Source organism: Ciona robusta, chromosome 14, assembly GCF_009617815.1.
Source record: "Ciona robusta chromosome 14, ASM961781v2".
Lineage (NCBI taxonomy): Eukaryota > Metazoa > Chordata > Ascidiacea > Phlebobranchia > Cionidae > Ciona > Ciona robusta.
The window spans coordinates 2,308,778-2,324,517 of NC_143248.1; the positions used below are offsets into that span (position 1 = coordinate 2,308,778).

General features: G+C 39.8%; 3 protein-coding genes across 4 annotated transcripts; 1 reads left to right on the plus strand and 2 right to left on the minus strand.

Moving 5' to 3' along the window:
• Positions 1-32: 32 nt before the first annotated feature.
• LOC149724886 (uncharacterized) lies at positions 33-4,476 on the minus strand. Its single transcript, XM_089892274.1, has 8 exons — positions 4,348-4,476; positions 3,812-3,930; positions 3,626-3,751; positions 3,462-3,569; positions 2,850-2,964; positions 2,226-2,424; positions 1,748-1,889; positions 33-1,648 (listed from the first exon to the last, which is right to left on the minus strand). Exons 2-8 carry the CDS (start codon positions 3,918-3,920, stop codon positions 129-131), a joined length of 2,319 nt encoding a protein of 772 aa, XP_089748400.1. The 5' UTR covers positions 3,921-3,930; positions 4,348-4,476; the 3' UTR covers positions 33-128.
• Positions 4,477-4,533: 57 nt separating this feature from the next.
• Positions 4,534-9,598, plus strand: LOC149724887 (uncharacterized). Its single transcript, XM_089892275.1, has 7 exons — positions 4,534-4,820; positions 5,432-5,548; positions 5,812-5,940; positions 6,356-6,464; positions 6,830-7,028; positions 7,396-7,537; positions 7,854-9,598. The coding sequence occupies exons 1-7, from the start codon at positions 4,676-4,678 to the stop codon at positions 9,311-9,313; spliced, it is 2,301 nt and encodes a 766-aa protein (XP_089748401.1). The 5' UTR covers positions 4,534-4,675; the 3' UTR covers positions 9,314-9,598.
• Positions 9,599-10,398: 800 nt separating this feature from the next.
• LOC149724888 (uncharacterized) lies at positions 10,399-15,359 on the minus strand. Of its 2 annotated transcripts, none has more exons than XM_089892278.1 (7): positions 15,241-15,359; positions 14,267-14,392; positions 13,688-13,786; positions 13,179-13,317; positions 12,669-12,867; positions 12,149-12,287; positions 10,399-11,903 (listed from the first exon to the last, which is right to left on the minus strand). In XM_089892278.1, exons 3-7 carry the CDS (start codon positions 13,758-13,760, stop codon positions 10,450-10,452), a joined length of 2,004 nt encoding a protein of 667 aa, XP_089748404.1. In that variant the 5' UTR covers positions 13,761-13,786; positions 14,267-14,392; positions 15,241-15,359; the 3' UTR covers positions 10,399-10,449. The 2 variants fall into 2 exon arrangements, with proteins under 2 accessions (XP_089748404.1, XP_089748403.1); XM_089892277.1 differs by having other exon boundaries at positions 15,118-15,275.
• Between the last annotated feature and the right edge of the window lie 381 nt (positions 15,360-15,740).

Genomic DNA, 15,740 nt, shown 5'->3' on the forward strand with positions numbered 1-15,740 from the left:
AGTTTTATTGAGAAAATGGGCAAATAAGCTCATTGTATGGCTATATGAAGCAGTAAGTTTATTACTAATCTACCTGGGCACAGTTTTGCTCCAGATTTTATTCGAAACAGCGACGACAATTTTTATAGTTATGTGTCCAGTTGCTCGCATTGGTACACCGCACACCAGGTACAGGAACGCCAAAGGTCCATGCAGCGAATTTTTTTTCGTCTTTTAAAATTACGACAATGTCCGTTTACTGCGACTCCGTTAGGCGTTACGTATTCACATTTCTGCTCTACTATTGATACACAATACGGGTATGGGCTACAAGAACCAACACTAATTCGAACAGGACTGCCACAGTACTCGTGACAAGGTCTAGTGTCCAAAACTTCGCTGTGGGTGTTGGCAGGGCAAGTTACACTAGTCATGCTATCGTTACAAGTTCTACGGCGAGAGTTTATACCAATTCCACAGGTCAAAGAACACGCAGACCAAGTTCCCCACTGCCCAAAAAGCGGGCAGTCGTCCGTCGAGCACCGCGTCGTCTCTTCTCGAGCTTCCTCGCACGGCGGCAGAAGGCAGACACGGACTCTTAACTTTTGTCCGCCACCACAACTATCTGTACATGCCCCCCAACTAGACCACTGCGACCATTTCGGACAAACTTCTATACTACATGGCTTCTCCATAACTGCGTCTCCAGCGCAATGGTTTTCTTCAAAACGACCGATACATACACGACGTCTTACTTGAACACCACTACCACAGCTCCTGCTACAGCTTAACCAATGTCCCCACGGCGACCAGTATGATGCTGAGCCAGAGTATTGACCAAGTATGTCTTCTCGAGGTGTATAGCAAAGTGTTCGGTCGCAGCAGCCTTCAAAACTACCTCTCATCGGTTGAAAGCCTTCCAAGTTAAAATAGTTTAAATATGGACATCGTAGCCTTTGGATAAGCAGTCTAAAAAAGTATTGGAGAGGGTTTCTTTTTCGCTCCTTCAGTATATGCGAGTAAAGTAACGTCTTCGAAAAAAGCGAAATTCTGCTTAAGGTGGTTGCGTCGATTTTGCCGAGGGTGTTAAGCCTGGGTAGGCTGGGGTGGAATCTCGCGGATGATCCGTCCAAGTTCATTGTCAATGCAAATGGCACAATTCTAACATTCGGGCTTGAGAAGTTATTGCTATTGCTTAATAGCTGGGTGAGATTTATATTACTGCCAGACGCATAATGGACTCCAAACGGATTACTTGTGTTCAAAGTCCCGCAAGACACCATTCTGTCAGCTTCAGCTATCCAATTATCTGCTCTAACTTTTCCAATAACGGCCTTACCCCAAAATTGAGGTTGGTATGCTCGGGGCACGCTTTCCATGGTCACTATATGAAGATTGTCTAAAAGTTCCTTTCCAACGCTTGGATGAATAGCACACCCCGCCTTGAGGCAGTTATCGTATGCGCTGAGGTATTGAGCACCTTTTAACTCCATCGAAATTGGCCGACACATTTGCTGGCCGTATTCGTCTCGAAAAGATGGTTTCCGCCTTGCAACAGCTTCCATGTTAGAGGAAATCTGCATGTTTGCGTATGGGTTTGCAGGATAGTAGCACCGGTTTGGTCCAAAGTAGCACCCGCCGATCAAGACGCAGGCCGTTACATTGATATCTTTATAAAAAAAAATACATTAAAAAGTTAACATGTTTTTACAGTTGCCATGCCATTTAATTAACTAGATTTCAATACGAAACATCATATAAAAGCTACCTTTCCAGCCATAGTGTTTCGGATAGATATCAGCAAATTCCAGGTATGTCAATATGTAACACCCGGTTGGCGCCTCGAAAATTTCTTCATGGTACTCTCGCAGTAAACAGTTCGTGTGTAAGGCATTCCACGTATAATTGCCCTGAACAAAATATCGTCAACTTCCGGTGTATCAAACAGTGGCGCGTATAGATATGATCTATTTTTTAAATATATATCTAATTTGATAAATACAACATTGTACTGCTTTACTAGTAAAAATCTCCCCCAAAAAATCAGCCAAAAGTTTACATATGTGGATATATGTGGTAACTCGTAAGCAGGTACGATGTTTTTGAAACAAATCGCCCGCGCGTAGTATGAAAACTGTTGTTACCCCGTTACGCGGAGATAAAAAGGTCCCACATTCATTCATATATTCATTCAACTATAATCGTCTTATACCCATTTCCCAATAAATATACACTCATATAGTTACCATGGTCATTAGGTTTTGTGCGATTTGCAGAAACCGATCGTTTCGTATAACTTGATGACAAACTGGAATCCCAGGCATAACAGCATGACCGTAATATTTTCGAAAAGCTGAAAGTTCTCTATCGAAATAACATCCAGGGTGTAAGAGACACGTCTTCTCGTCGTTGTCTGCATTCTCGTCCGCATCAACGCATGGAACCCTATATGGGATAAAACATTAGTAAAAACAATATAGACTTTGAACGTATGTTTTACCCTTGACACGCGACAGTCGTTATAACACGAGTGTGCTCTTTCACACTTCCTGTCTGCTTATAACTTATCATTTTTGTTGTTTAATTTTAAGGGATTTAAAATGTATGGCTGACAATTGATACAACCCATAAGGTATCACTAGGTAAGATCAACTGCCTAGATTTGTTAAGACCAAGGACATACATGTATAAGCTACAATGGTAGCAGCGTCGAGCCTCGAACTTACATCTGTACAGACATATATCACTATATGTCACGGCGCCGGTTAACAGAAAATAATCACCCAAAACAGTACGTGTCCACTTAAAATAATAGAAGCTATACCATTCAGAGCCAGTATGATCAGAAATTCTATTTACTATTAGTTTACCTTTGGCAGTATGGTATGTCGTACGGTGGGATGAGTAATTCTGACATATTTGAATGTTCAACATTGATATTACAGCTGTCTGGAAAGGTTGTTGTTGTGCAGTCTCTCGTGTCCCCTGTAAAACACATGACCTTTAAATGCGCGTTGGTTATAAGGTAGACAAGTGTTAGAATTGCGTTATGAACGTTTACTGCCCGTTTATACTAATTTGTATGAATCATATAGTAGGGTAGGGGAAGACGGAACACCTTTAGCACATAATATCCACATATTTTGATCGTATTTTAAACAGTTAACAGCGGTCAATGGAAGTCGTGGGAATACGGTTTAATAATTTAAAAAAATTTTTTTTTGTTTATTACCAAATGGGACGAGAAAATAGAATGAAAAGGTGTGCCATCTTCCCCACCCTACAAACTATATATACCGCATTGTAAGTACAGCTTACTTTAACCCGCGAACCAATTTAATCCAAATTTAACTGGTTTAGGAAGTTGACATTTCGACTCTTCGAATGCCAACATTTCCAATAAACTTTCCAATGTTTATATGTTTAGAATTAGGGAATTTACGTTTATATATAAAAAGTACAATACGACGAATTACTCGTACCATTTGCTGAACGACCGTGTACGTCGACAGTTCTATTTCTGTCGAGCCTCGAGGATAATTCTTCCAAAACTTGAGTCTTGTTATTTGTCATCGTTGTTGGGGGCGGTACTGCAGACATCGGATTATTCGTAATTTTTATGATCGAATAGATAAAGTTGATTCACCTGTTTTCATAAAACACCATGTGCCGTTCCAGTGGCAGTATGGACGCTCCGAACACTGCGTTTCATTGTTTGAGATTACCTTCCCCGTTCTATCGCATGGGTCAATACATGCAATAGTTTGATGTCCTAGTAATTAACAATGTTTAATTTAAATCGCGTTTTTTTACATTACTGTCACATTCTTACCTTCTACATAAGTACCCGAGGACACTATATTTCTTCTAGCGATTTCACATTGGCGCTCAGCTAGTACAATCGTCGCTATTGCTAGAATAACTATTAAGCATTGCCTCATATTTTGCGCCCTGTCGTAAAAAATGATAAATATAAAAGTTTCTGTAAATGTTACCTTGACGTTTTTAAACGTGTGAAATGCACACGCTCAAGAACATGCTGGTCTTTAATCTTCATTGCTATTTCCTATATAGGCTGTGCCCGCGGCAGAATTGTGCTAGTAGTCGGAACTATATGACAAATTAGCTACAATCCCGTGTATAGTTAATGATTATAGCTAGAACTGACATCATACAACGTTATCTCATTGCCTACACTTTTTCGCTAAGCAGTAAAAATCGTGCGATATATATAACCTGACAAAATCTTCCCTCCGGTTGAATGACGTAACCTGATGACGTTATTGAACGCGTTATGAAGTATACGATCTTTTTTACTCGAAATTTTGTTTTGTTCTGACGACTAAAGATTTGCTGGAACTGACTTACCGCAATATATATGCACTTCAATCTCTGGCATTCATTTTAAATGTGGTTGTTTTTCAAGTTCTTGAAACAGCTGATACATAACTATCGGTTTTAAGGCAGAAAAATAGTCTGGTGGCTACTGGCAAGTTGTTTATCTCTGTACATGGCTGCAGGCTTGGCAATTTTCTTGATACGTCCGCGATTGGTACAGCAAGCTCTTCAGTAAACTACCGGGCCTTGATAAGTAGTATATAACCCTGGCGTTTATGAATGTAATAGCTAAACTGTAGCTGGAAGTTTGAGGCCAAGCATAAGTTGAACGTGTCAGTTTAGACCAGGTTAGACTGTAATGGACAAGATGCTTTACATACTGTTGTTGCTGACCATTATTGTTGTTGAGGTGGCTGGGCAGCAACGTGTTGTTACGAGGGAATGTATTATTAAACAACAACTATTAGCGCGGACAGGATTTTGCAATCGTGGAAGGCGGCGAGGTATACATATTTATGTTTCAGTATACTTTACGTGGCACAATTTGCTATATAGTAGGGTGGGGGAAGATGGGACACCTTTAGCACATAATATCCAAGTATCCTGATCGTGTTATAAACAATTAACAACAGTCTATGGGAGTCGTGGGGATAAAGTTTTATAAATATTTGAATGTTCTTTGTTTACTGGTAAATGGGACGAGAAAATACCGTTAAAAGGTGTCCCATCTTCCCCCACCCTACTGTATATATTCCAAATTGTGCTGTTGATTATCACACATTAATTTTGAGACGAATATGCAATTAATAAATAAATAATTAATATTAATCGAAAATAATAATCCAACTAATAAATAATTGAAAAATTAAAGGAATGTGTTAATGAATTTGAATGGATGTAACTTATAACCTCTCGGAGAAGGAAACGGTAGTCGTTATGATACACGGGTGTTCTGTTTCTTACACTTCGTGTCCGCTTACGAGTTATCACACGTATAATCTAGGCTCTAGTGGGTGATTGTTTTAGCGGATTTTATGCATTTTTTTGTGGGGACCGCTCTAACGACTGACACGGCGACGGACAATATAAATAATTGTACAATTTTTCGTTCCAGGAGATACGTTGCCTTGTCGAGACTTTTGCTCTGGTCAGATTATCGAGGGAAGAGTTGCGTGTATCAGAGCACGCCATTGCTGTAGAAGACGAGGTGTTTGTATACTAAAGCAACCTGGTCAGTATAAGAAATAAAGTAGGGTGGGGAAAGATGGGACAGCGTTTCATTCTATTTTCCCGTCCCATTTAGTAGTAAACAAAGAAAATTCAAAGTGTTATGAAACTATCCTCTCACGACTCCCATAGACCGTTGTTATTTGTTTAAAACGCGATCAGAATATTTGGATATTATGTGCTAAAGGTGTACCGTTTTCCCCACCCTATACTATATTTCAATAATCAAGTGTTTTTTACTTTATTGAAAGTTTATTACATTTTTAGAAAATTTTAATGAAAATGCGCCTTCAATCGATTTTCACGATGCGGAACTTCAATTTAATCGTTCGTTTATTCGCACAATCACTGACCGTTCACCAGAACCCTCATCAAGCCGCCCACAGCAAGACACACGTAAGTGCTATTTCGTTACCTAGATGAATGTAACTTACTTTTATCCTCGCATGGCCGGAAAACAACAGTTATCACACGGGTGTTTATACACCTCGTGCCAGCTTACGAGTTACCATGTATGTTACTTTGTGGGTGCCTATTTTTTAGGGGTGGGTTTTTTTAATTGTTATCATGTATGACCGGTAATTTGCAAAACCCATTAATGATCACTGGGTTGGAGCAATTGCTGTTAAGTGGCTTGCCTAATGCCCTTTCTCCTCCAAATGGTAGCAGCGACGAGCCTTGAACTCAATACCTCTGGGTTAGAATCAGGCGTGCTAACCACTTTGCCACAGGGCCGGAATTTTATATATATATTCTATATCACAAACAAGCATTGTGTTGCAATTAATTCTGTAATATTATTATTTTGCAGGGAATTTTGCAATAAGTTCTTCGACGTCATTCTGCCTAACCTACCCAAACAACTGTATTTTTAGACCATTAAGTATGATACCAAGGGTCAATATTCCTTATTGTCAAAGGTAATTACAAAGTTAACGAACACTGCATTTTGGCGGGCAACGACAGTTCGTATAACCTGTGTGTTTTGTTTAATACACCTCGTGCCCGCTTGCACGTTACCACACAACTTTGGGGGTAATTATTTCATTTTTTAAATATATATAGTTGAATGGGGGAAGACGGAACACCTTATCATTCTATTTTCTTGTCCGCATTTGGTAAGAAACAAACAACATTTAAAGAATTATAAAACTGTATCCTCACAACTCCCATAGACCTATTTTGTTTAAAACACGATCAGGATGTTTGAATATTAAGTGCCTATGGTGTCCAGTCATTCTCCACTCTACTATACAATCTATATATCTTTTCTGAACGTTTACAGAATACCATGCTCTCGAGCTGATTTTACACTTGACCACAACTACATTGGTTGCATAACCACTCCCGGCTGTCAGTTCGATTACACGCTTTATCGTTACCGCGGTGTTTTGAATCAAGCAGTGTTACCTGGTGTGCCAGTATGCTACTTGGCGGTTCGTAACACCGCGTACCTACGACGAGTCCAAGAGCATGTATCTGTGGTAAGCGCATGCCGTTTGTATTGTTATATTTTCACTTTTACGGTTATGGCATCGCCCTGGTTATGCCTAATTTTGTTGCAAATACTAAACGTATACATAGTAGGGTGGGGAAAGATGGGACACATTTTCATTTCATTTTCTCGTCCCATTTGGTAGTAAACAAAGAAAATTCAAAGAATTATAAAACCTTATCCTCACGACTCCCACATACCGTTGTTAAATATTTTAAACACGATCAGGATATTTGGTGTTTATTAAAAGTTAAAACACTATTGTATATAGGAATATGGTAAATTATAGGCTAACCGTATCCTTTATACGCTACAGTACTTAATCAATTTTAAAATGGTTTTAAATTTCTTTTCAGTACGGCTCCTGGAATCCACTTATGGAAGATTGCTTGCTTAACCAATACAGGGATGAGATATTTGGACCGAATCAGCCGGGTTGTCATATGGTTGATGTATTGGAGTATTATGGTGATGCACCAAAATTAGCTGGCTGGAAAGGTAGAGTTATTTTTGTATTTTAGTACGGTGGGGTAAACTGGGACCTGGGGTAATGTGGGACATTACATTTTAGTTTCCCCAATTGGTTAATAACAAATTACGATACAGGATTATTTGATGGCATCCCCACGAATGTAAAAATCGTGCCAAAGCGTATATTACTGTTATTACTCATTAAAAACATGTTAAAATATGTGCTAAAGTGTTCCAATTACCCCAACCTAAACTATAATGATATATATAATAGGGCTCGGTAAATAAACGGCAAGTTATTTAAACAAAACGCGCGTATGTTAATTTTTATATTTATTTAAAGGAATAACTTCGGCCGAGTGTTTTCTGATTGGAGCATGCTGGAAATCGGACGGTAAATGTGTATACCCTCTTCAAACTGAACAAGTGGCATTGAATACCAGCACACAAAACTTGCCTACAGGTGTTCCAAGTATAACATATTATGGCCAGCCTAAGTGCCAGGAATTTAATGAAACCGCTGCAAGCGAGGAGTTTTTGTCACAACACCATAAGTGCTTAAAGGCAGGCTGTACAAGCTCGGTAGACCACAATCTTATATTACAACACTTGTACACTGTTATGACGCAGAACCTGCCTGTTGACTTGCAATACCAGTTTTGGGTGATGGCACAATTAGGGCAGGTTAGAGCGGATAATTGGAAACAGGTGGCAGACACATTAAAAGCACAAAGTGTAGGTTCAAGGCCGATTTTTAGCAATTTCCAGTCTTTGGCTGGTATTGTGAACGGTGCTACTAACAGCGCTGGCACATTTGGAGTGATCCCATTTCGCCTCAATGTGGGCACACTTCGCGGAAACAGCTCAACTACTCCTAGAGTTAACTTTGGGGTCATCGGAAGCGGTTTGCCTGGGTATGACTTAAGCAGTATTGCGAGTTTAGGAAATGTCGGTCTACTGCAACAGCTCGGTTTGATCAGGAAGGATCTTTTTGAACGCGACCTTAAAGTTCCTAACCGTCCGTGTCACTATCAGAATGTTGTTTGGCCCGGTCTACCGCCTTTGAACGGCAGTTTTGAAGGCTGTTGCGACCGCGAACGATGTTTTACGCCGCGCTTTGCGTTGTATACCCAACAGTTTTCGGGCGTCGCTTCTTACCTGGACGAGTGGTCGGTCTGGTCAACCTGTTCTAAAACTTGCGACGGTGGAAGCCAATCTAGAAAGCGGCATTGTGTGGGGAAAACCTGTGCGATGGGACCAAGTGAAACCAGAAGTTGTGGAACACAGCCATGCCCTGTATGGCTCCCTTGGAGTCAGTTTTTGCCGTGTAGCAAATCTTGCGGCGGTGGGGTTATGCGGCGGATACGTTTATGCCGCAGTGGAAACTGTACTGGTTTAAATGAGCAAACCCAGTCTTGCAGAACAGGCGAATGTCCGAGTTTTGGAACGTGGAGCACCTGGACTCCGTGTAGCGCTCAGTGTGCGACTGGATTTAGATTTCGAAATCGTACTTGTTTAGCGGGCGGGGAATATGGCTGTCCACCTATCACCACAGAGGCAGCTTTATGCCATGATTACTGCGGTACGATCTCGTACACGGATACTCCATGCAACGCTACAACTTGTTACGCCATGCGAACTTTTAGTTGCTTGAAAGAAGATGGCAGCCCTGGTTTCTGCCGGCCAAATTTATTGATACCAAAAGAAGTTCGTTGTTATATTAACAACTGTTACTGCTTACATTTCCCTGACCAGATCAGCTGCGTTTTTCGCTCGACCAGTTTACGAGAGTTGGAAAATTAACATTATTTTACATTCTTAATAGCTGTTTTTTTGCCTTTTATTGCTTTTTGATCATTTACTACACCGCATTGTACTTTTGACTTAGTTTTTGTCAGTTTTAAATCTTTTCTCATGCTGATTGTTAAGTGACTATATACTGCAACTAACCGTGCTACTAGTATTCAAACGAAAGTTCCAGGGAAAACAGAAGTCCCGACATCTGAACGACAATCGGCACTTTTATTTTCAAAAATTGTTGTCTTAAATATTCTTTAAGCATATTAAACAACACCTTTTTTCGTTTTACTTTGATATTGGACATACGCTATAGTTGGTACATTGCTAGCCTGTCCTCTCAATTCAGCTTTATCACGAGGGAGAACCAAAGCGCAGTCGGGCGGGACCGACACTCATGAGCAATTCTTGTTATTTCAGTTTGATTGTTTCCTTGGTCATAAAGTTGGTCACCGTCTGCCAAAAAAAACGACATAACTTTTACTTTATAGTATTTGGTTCATGAAGTATTCAAATCCGTGTCCTGTTCTACGCAGAAGACACAATTTCCGTGTTAAGGTGTATATATTGTTCTTCTGATTGGATGCATGGATTTAACTTATTTACCTTCGCGTGGCGGCAGCAACGACAGTCGTTAAAACATAGGTTTTCTGTTTCATACACCTCGTGCCCTTTAACGAGCTACCAAGTACGTAACTTAGTGGGTGATTATACTTTTGATTACTTTGTCTATGGGTTGTTTAAATTGTTATATATTCAATCCCATTTTCGTGAATTGCTGCCGCAACGTTTTATAGGATAACCCCGGGAAGCAAAACTATGGGAATGAATTTAAGCTATATTAAATCGAACCTATTCAGGTGTGAGTCAACTCAAACCTATTCGAAGGAACATAAACGAAGAGCTTTTAAGGAATTATAAAACCGTATCTTCACGACTTTCATTTTTCGCTGTTAGTTGTTTAAAACGCAATTAGGATATTTGGATATTGTGGTATGATACTGATTAAAGCGAATCTATCAGACCTCTACATTTGTGTATTTGTGTATATAGGCTATATGTATAGTAGTGTTTATACGATACAAATCAAATACAAACAAAAGTAATTGTATTTATTTAAAAAAACGCAAAGCCATACACTCTTAAATACCAAATCTCATCCCTATATTACACGGGTATCTGTCCGGAAAATAATAGCAAAAACAATTGTGACTGTAACAGCGAATGTTAAACGACTGCATTCTATCACGTCTACAGTAACCCGGAGAACCGTCGCTTTGTAAGCATACAGGTGTTCGAGTCACAAGACAAGTTACAGGATCACACAGACTGTCTCTATGCTGTATATTCCCACAGTATCTTACGCAGCGTGCAACTTCGCCTGAAATGTCTGGACACCCGTAAGCACCACCTGAAGTGCACGTACGGTTCCGGGTTCGAATCCCGACCCCGCATTTCTCACTGCATACAGTCCACTGACTCCAAGCGCTCATAGTCGGGCACGCTCCAGATCTGCAAGATTTAGTTTGATTTTCAGGGCCTAAGCATTGCCCATACGTACTGCATTTTCGCGACCGTACTTGTACACCACCAGCGCATGATCTGCTGCAGGTATTGTACTCGCCCCACGAAAGCCAACTTGGACACTGATGTTCATTACAATTTCTTACTTCGTCTGCGATTTTTACACAATTCTTTCCAATGCAAGGCCTTGACCGTCTCTGTGTACCCCCTAAGCACGATTTGCTGCACTTCGTCCAAGAGTTCCATTCGCCTTTATAAGAAGACACTCCGGACCTTTGTTGATAAACAGAAGAGCGTGGAATATAGCAAAGGGGCCTCTCACAGCAACTTTCAAAGCTACCTGACAGCGGCGGCAAAGTATTCAACTGGAATCCCTGGTATGGACAGTATTGTTGTGAGGTCGGAATAATTTTCTTTAAGCTCGAAATCATCGGGTTACTCGGGACAGGACGGTTTACTAATGACTCCATAAGTAAAAGATTAGTATCAAAGGTCCTTAGGTTTGATCTCGTAGCGATGCCGTTTGTGATTGGCAATGCAGATTTAACAGACGATGTATTTGTATTAAGAGAGTATGGAAGAAGCGGATTCGGGTTTATAGGAGCTGCCAATGCTTCATTGATTTGTTGTAAGCTAGTTAAAGATTGGTAAAGCGCTAATGCATCTGCTCTAGAATTGTGACGCGTTGCTAATATCTCGTTTACGATCTCTTGCCAGTTGTCTGCTCGTACCTCACCGGCGCGAAGTTTAGCATAGTAGCGATACTTCAATATTGCGGTTGGCAAGTGAGAATTGCCTGCGCCATACAAATGCTTGGTTACAGTGGTCCCGCTTACGCTGGTTGCGCAACCGGTGGATAAGCACTTGTGGTAGCTTGCCAAAAACGCAGCATCGTTTAAACTATCAAATGGCAAACATTCTGGTTGGCCGAATAGAAACTCATTCGGAAGCACAGTTGGTGCTTCGTCGTTGCTCGAGCGTACGTTTATGTCATCTGTTCCAACAGGGTACACGCACCCTTTGTCAGGTCGCCAGCATCCGTCAATCAAATGGCAGTCCCTTGTTGAGATGCCTGAAACGATATATATAATTAATATCCTATTTTTGTTTCTTAGGCCGTTTAAACGATAACCAAAAAAATATAATAAGGGCTGGGTACGATGGGACATGTTTTTATTCTCTTTTTTGTCCTTGGTAATAGACAAAAAATACTTACAGAATTATATAACCGCAACCTCCCGACTCTAAAAGATCGTTGTTATACACGCGATTAGGAAATATACAATTTAGGTACTGACGGTATACACAAGAAATCACCTTTCCAGCCCGCTCGCTTAGGTTCGTAGCCAAAATATTCCAGCATGGTTATCATTTTACACCCAGCCGAGTTTTCAAATATTTCTTCTCGAAATTCGTTGATCAGACACTCAGTCAACAGTGGGTTCCATACTCCACCCTAAAAATCAAATATACTTGATTGTAACTTGCTTTATCCTCGCGTGGCCGGATAACGACAGTCCTTATAACACCAGCAGTGTTCTGTTTCATACACCTCGTGTCAGCTTTCGAGTTACTTAGAGTGTGATTTTTTTCGTTTTTTTTTCTATTTATATGGCTGATAATTTGGACAACTCATTAGTGACCACTGGGTTGGGGCAATTGGCGTTAAGGGTTTTGCCCAAGAACACATATACGCCCATAATGGTAGCGGCGACGAGCCTTGAACCCATTACCTCTGGGTTAGAGGCAGGTGCGCTAACCAAGAGTACTGCCATAAAAATGTGCCCTTTAACAATATACTTTTTATACTGCTTGATTGATAATTGATTCGTCTAACCGTTTGTAAATATTCAGCCGCCTTTCTTTGGAAAACCCGATTTCTAATTGCCATATGACAAACTGGTACAGTTGGTAGAACCGCTTGATTTAACGTGGACCGGTAGCGGGAAAGTTCATTGTCAAATACACATCCGGGTGTGGTGAGACAAAGTTCTGCGTTTGTGTGTATGTTCGGATTGTTTGTAACGCATGGAATTCTGTATAAGAATGAAAACAGTTGAGAATTTTGCTGAACGATTTAGCGCTACAGGCAGTATAAAACGATTAAGCTCTACAGGCAGTATAAGAATCTTAACACTAGTGAAGAATCCTCCAGTACGTTGCAGATTAGGCTGGAGGCTGGTAGTTAGAGGTTATTAGTTAGACGGCTAGGAACTTGAGGTTATAGGGGTTAGTAGTTGAAAGCTAACGTAGTTAAGGACTGTTCACTAGCACAAGTAAGGGCCCGTTTATCCGTTCCTGCAGATTCAGATGCAGTTGTTATTAGTACTAGGTTATTTGTACAAACCGTTGGCAGTAAGGTATATCGACTGAGGGCATCATTTCTTTCATTGAAGCGTACAGTATGCGACAGTTTGTTGGGAAGGGAGAACATCTTTCTGTGGCGGAATGAACTCTTTCTTCTGTCGGAACACCATTGTTTCCACCTGTTTAAGTTAGAATATAGAAAGGTGAGGAAAGATAGTACGCCTTTTTATTCTATTTTCTCGTCCCAATTGATAGCAAACGAAGAACATTCGGAGAATTATAAAGCCGTATCCTCACGACTCCCATATACCGTTGTTAATTGTTTAAAACACGATCAGGATATTTGGATGTTATGCACTAAACGTGTCCCGCCCACCCCACTCTATAAACTGTTACTACAAAACACATTTTTTTCACTTGTTTTCTAAAATAGCTCTCCTGGTAAATATTAATGTACCTACAAACGACGTAACAGAAATGGTATTTGAAAAAATACATTAGTATGTTTTAGTTACCACCTATATTAGCCTCACTATACTGGAAACTCACTGAGTGGAAAAAGTCGTTCTTGTACTTCATTTCCCTCCAACAGTTTTAAGAACTTTTTCTCTATTATGTTCATGTTAATCCCATTGTCGACGATCGGTGCTAAAAATAAACTTAATTTAAAACGTTACACAAACCAGGAGCCCAGGAGGCCACATCAGCAAACCGCTATAACTGTATCTTAAGGGCAGTAGTGTAATACGACGCTTAGATTCAGTTAAAACGTTACACAATAAACAGTTAAACACAGCAAATCGCTAGAACTATTTAACAAAAGCATTGATGGCCTATATGTGTCACAGAAAAGTAACAATTTTGAACAAAAAACGTGCATATATATATAGTAGGGTGGGGAAAGTTGGGACACATTTGAACTCTATTTTCTTGGCCAATGTGGTAGTAAACAAGGAACTTTCAAAGAAATATAAAACTATATGCCCAAGACTCCCATTGACCGTTGTTAACTGTTCATCAGAATATTCGGATATTATGCGCAGAAGGTGTCCCATCTTCCCCCGTCCTACTATATATATATATTAACCCGGTAGCACTGTTAATATGCAATATGCATACATTACTAACCATCTGGATTAAGAAAGCAAGTGCTATTAAACCAACAGCAATGCTCCAAGTTCCTGCATTCAATTTCATCCACGATCACGCCACCAGTTTTAAGTTTTCTGCACACAACCGACAAAGTGCTGGGATCTACATAGATATTTTTTGTGTAGGTTTAACAAACATCTTCAATGGTAAATAATATTCAACAAGCAGAATACTCGTTGTTTGTCAGTTAGGTGTAGCGACCTCCCTTCTTAAACAAATAAATATAGATAGGGTGGGAGAAGACGAGGCACCTTTAGCACATAATATCCTGATCATTTTTGAACAATCATGGCCTACTCAATATGTGTTGAGTAGGCCATGGAACAATTAACAAAGGTCTATGGGAGTCGTGACGCTACGCGTTATAACGATTAAAAGTTTTTTTCGTTTACTATACCAAATGGAACGATAAAATAAAATAAAATGTGACCCATCTTACCCCACTCTACTATGTTAGTAGGGTGGGTAAGATGGGACATCTTTTAAAGATATTCAAATAATTATAAACTTATCCTCACGACTCCTATATAACGTTGTTAATTGTTTAAAACACGTTCGGGATATTTAAACATTGTGTGCTAAAGGTGTTCCATCTTCCCCTATTGGCCTATACCCTACTATAAACATGCTGTTAATCGAAAGTGTGATTTAATGACTGTCGTTCGATATATTCTGTCTTTTCGTTTTAACTATAGTGTTTAACCTTTAAGAGACAAATACAGTTACTCTTATTTTTATTAGAATCTACTCCAGCAGAAATATAAAATGCTATAAAAAATTTACATATTTACATTGTATAAACATAAAACTGTTACACATCTAATTACCTTCACAGCATTTGCACACTGAGACCACAAACAGCAAGAACAGACATAAATGATATTTTATCATCATAAGTTATACACGTCACCAAACCAAGAATTCGACCTGATCAAAATTAAATTGGTTACCTTCTGTCCGCAATTTAAATTACACAGCTACTAAAACTGCAAACAAAAGCATGTAAAAAATCACTTTGTTTTTAAAGACTACAAATTTACATTTGCGGCCGTAATGTGCTAACCGAATTTATTAAAAGTTTTGCTATACGGCGGTCTATTGGAGTCTTTCTATCACGTTCGGACGTTTATAGCAAAACATGGTAAGAAAACTGCTTTTATAGTGTTTTATGTACGTGGATATAATGCGGATCAATGGGCGGCGGTGAGTTACACGTCGGTGATTGCTATCTCAGCAGATTTGTTTGTTATGACGCACTATAATAGTGATTGTGACGAGTGTAACGTGGATTGTGGAAGGCGTTACCGTCATGCTATTTGACGTCTGCTTTTTGTAACTGTAGGGCGGGGGAACGCGGGACACCTTTTCATTCTATTTTCTCGTCCTATTTGGTAGTAAACAAAGAACATTCAAAGAATTATAAAACCGTATTCTCACGACTCCAATAAAC

Excerpts from the sequence above, each read along its gene's own strand:
- LOC149724887 (XM_089892275.1), top strand. The coding sequence starts at position 4,676 with ATGGACAAGATGCTTTACATACTGTTGTTGCTGACCATTATTGTTGTT. Across the intron at positions 5,549-5,811 it reads TTGTATACTAAAGCAACCTG|AAAATTTTAATGAAAATGCG; the intron begins GTCAGTATAAGA and ends TTACATTTTTAG. Across the intron at positions 7,538-7,853 it reads AAAATTAGCTGGCTGGAAAG|GAATAACTTCGGCCGAGTGT; the intron begins GTAGAGTTATTT and ends ATTTATTTAAAG.
- LOC149724888 (XM_089892277.1), bottom strand. The coding sequence starts at position 15,184 with ATGATGATAAAATATCATTTATGTCTGTTCTTGCTGTTTGTGGTCTCA. Across the intron at positions 14,393-15,117 it reads AGTGTGCAAATGCTGTGAAG|ATCCCAGCACTTTGTCGGTT; the intron begins GTAATTAGATGT and ends ATATCTATGTAG. Across the intron at positions 12,288-12,668 it reads CGGCTGAATATTTACAAACG|GGTGGAGTATGGAACCCACT; the intron begins GTTAGACGAATC and ends TTTGATTTTTAG.
- LOC149724886 (XM_089892274.1), bottom strand. The coding sequence starts at position 3,920 with ATGAGGCAATGCTTAATAGTTATTCTAGCAATAGCGACGATTGTACTA. Across the intron at positions 1,890-2,225 it reads CACAAAACCTAATGACCATG|GGCAATTATACGTGGAATGC; the intron begins GTAACTATATGA and ends TATTTTGTTCAG. Across the intron at positions 1,649-1,747 it reads GAAACACTATGGCTGGAAAG|ATATCAATGTAACGGCCTGC; the intron begins GTAGCTTTTATA and ends TTTTTTATAAAG.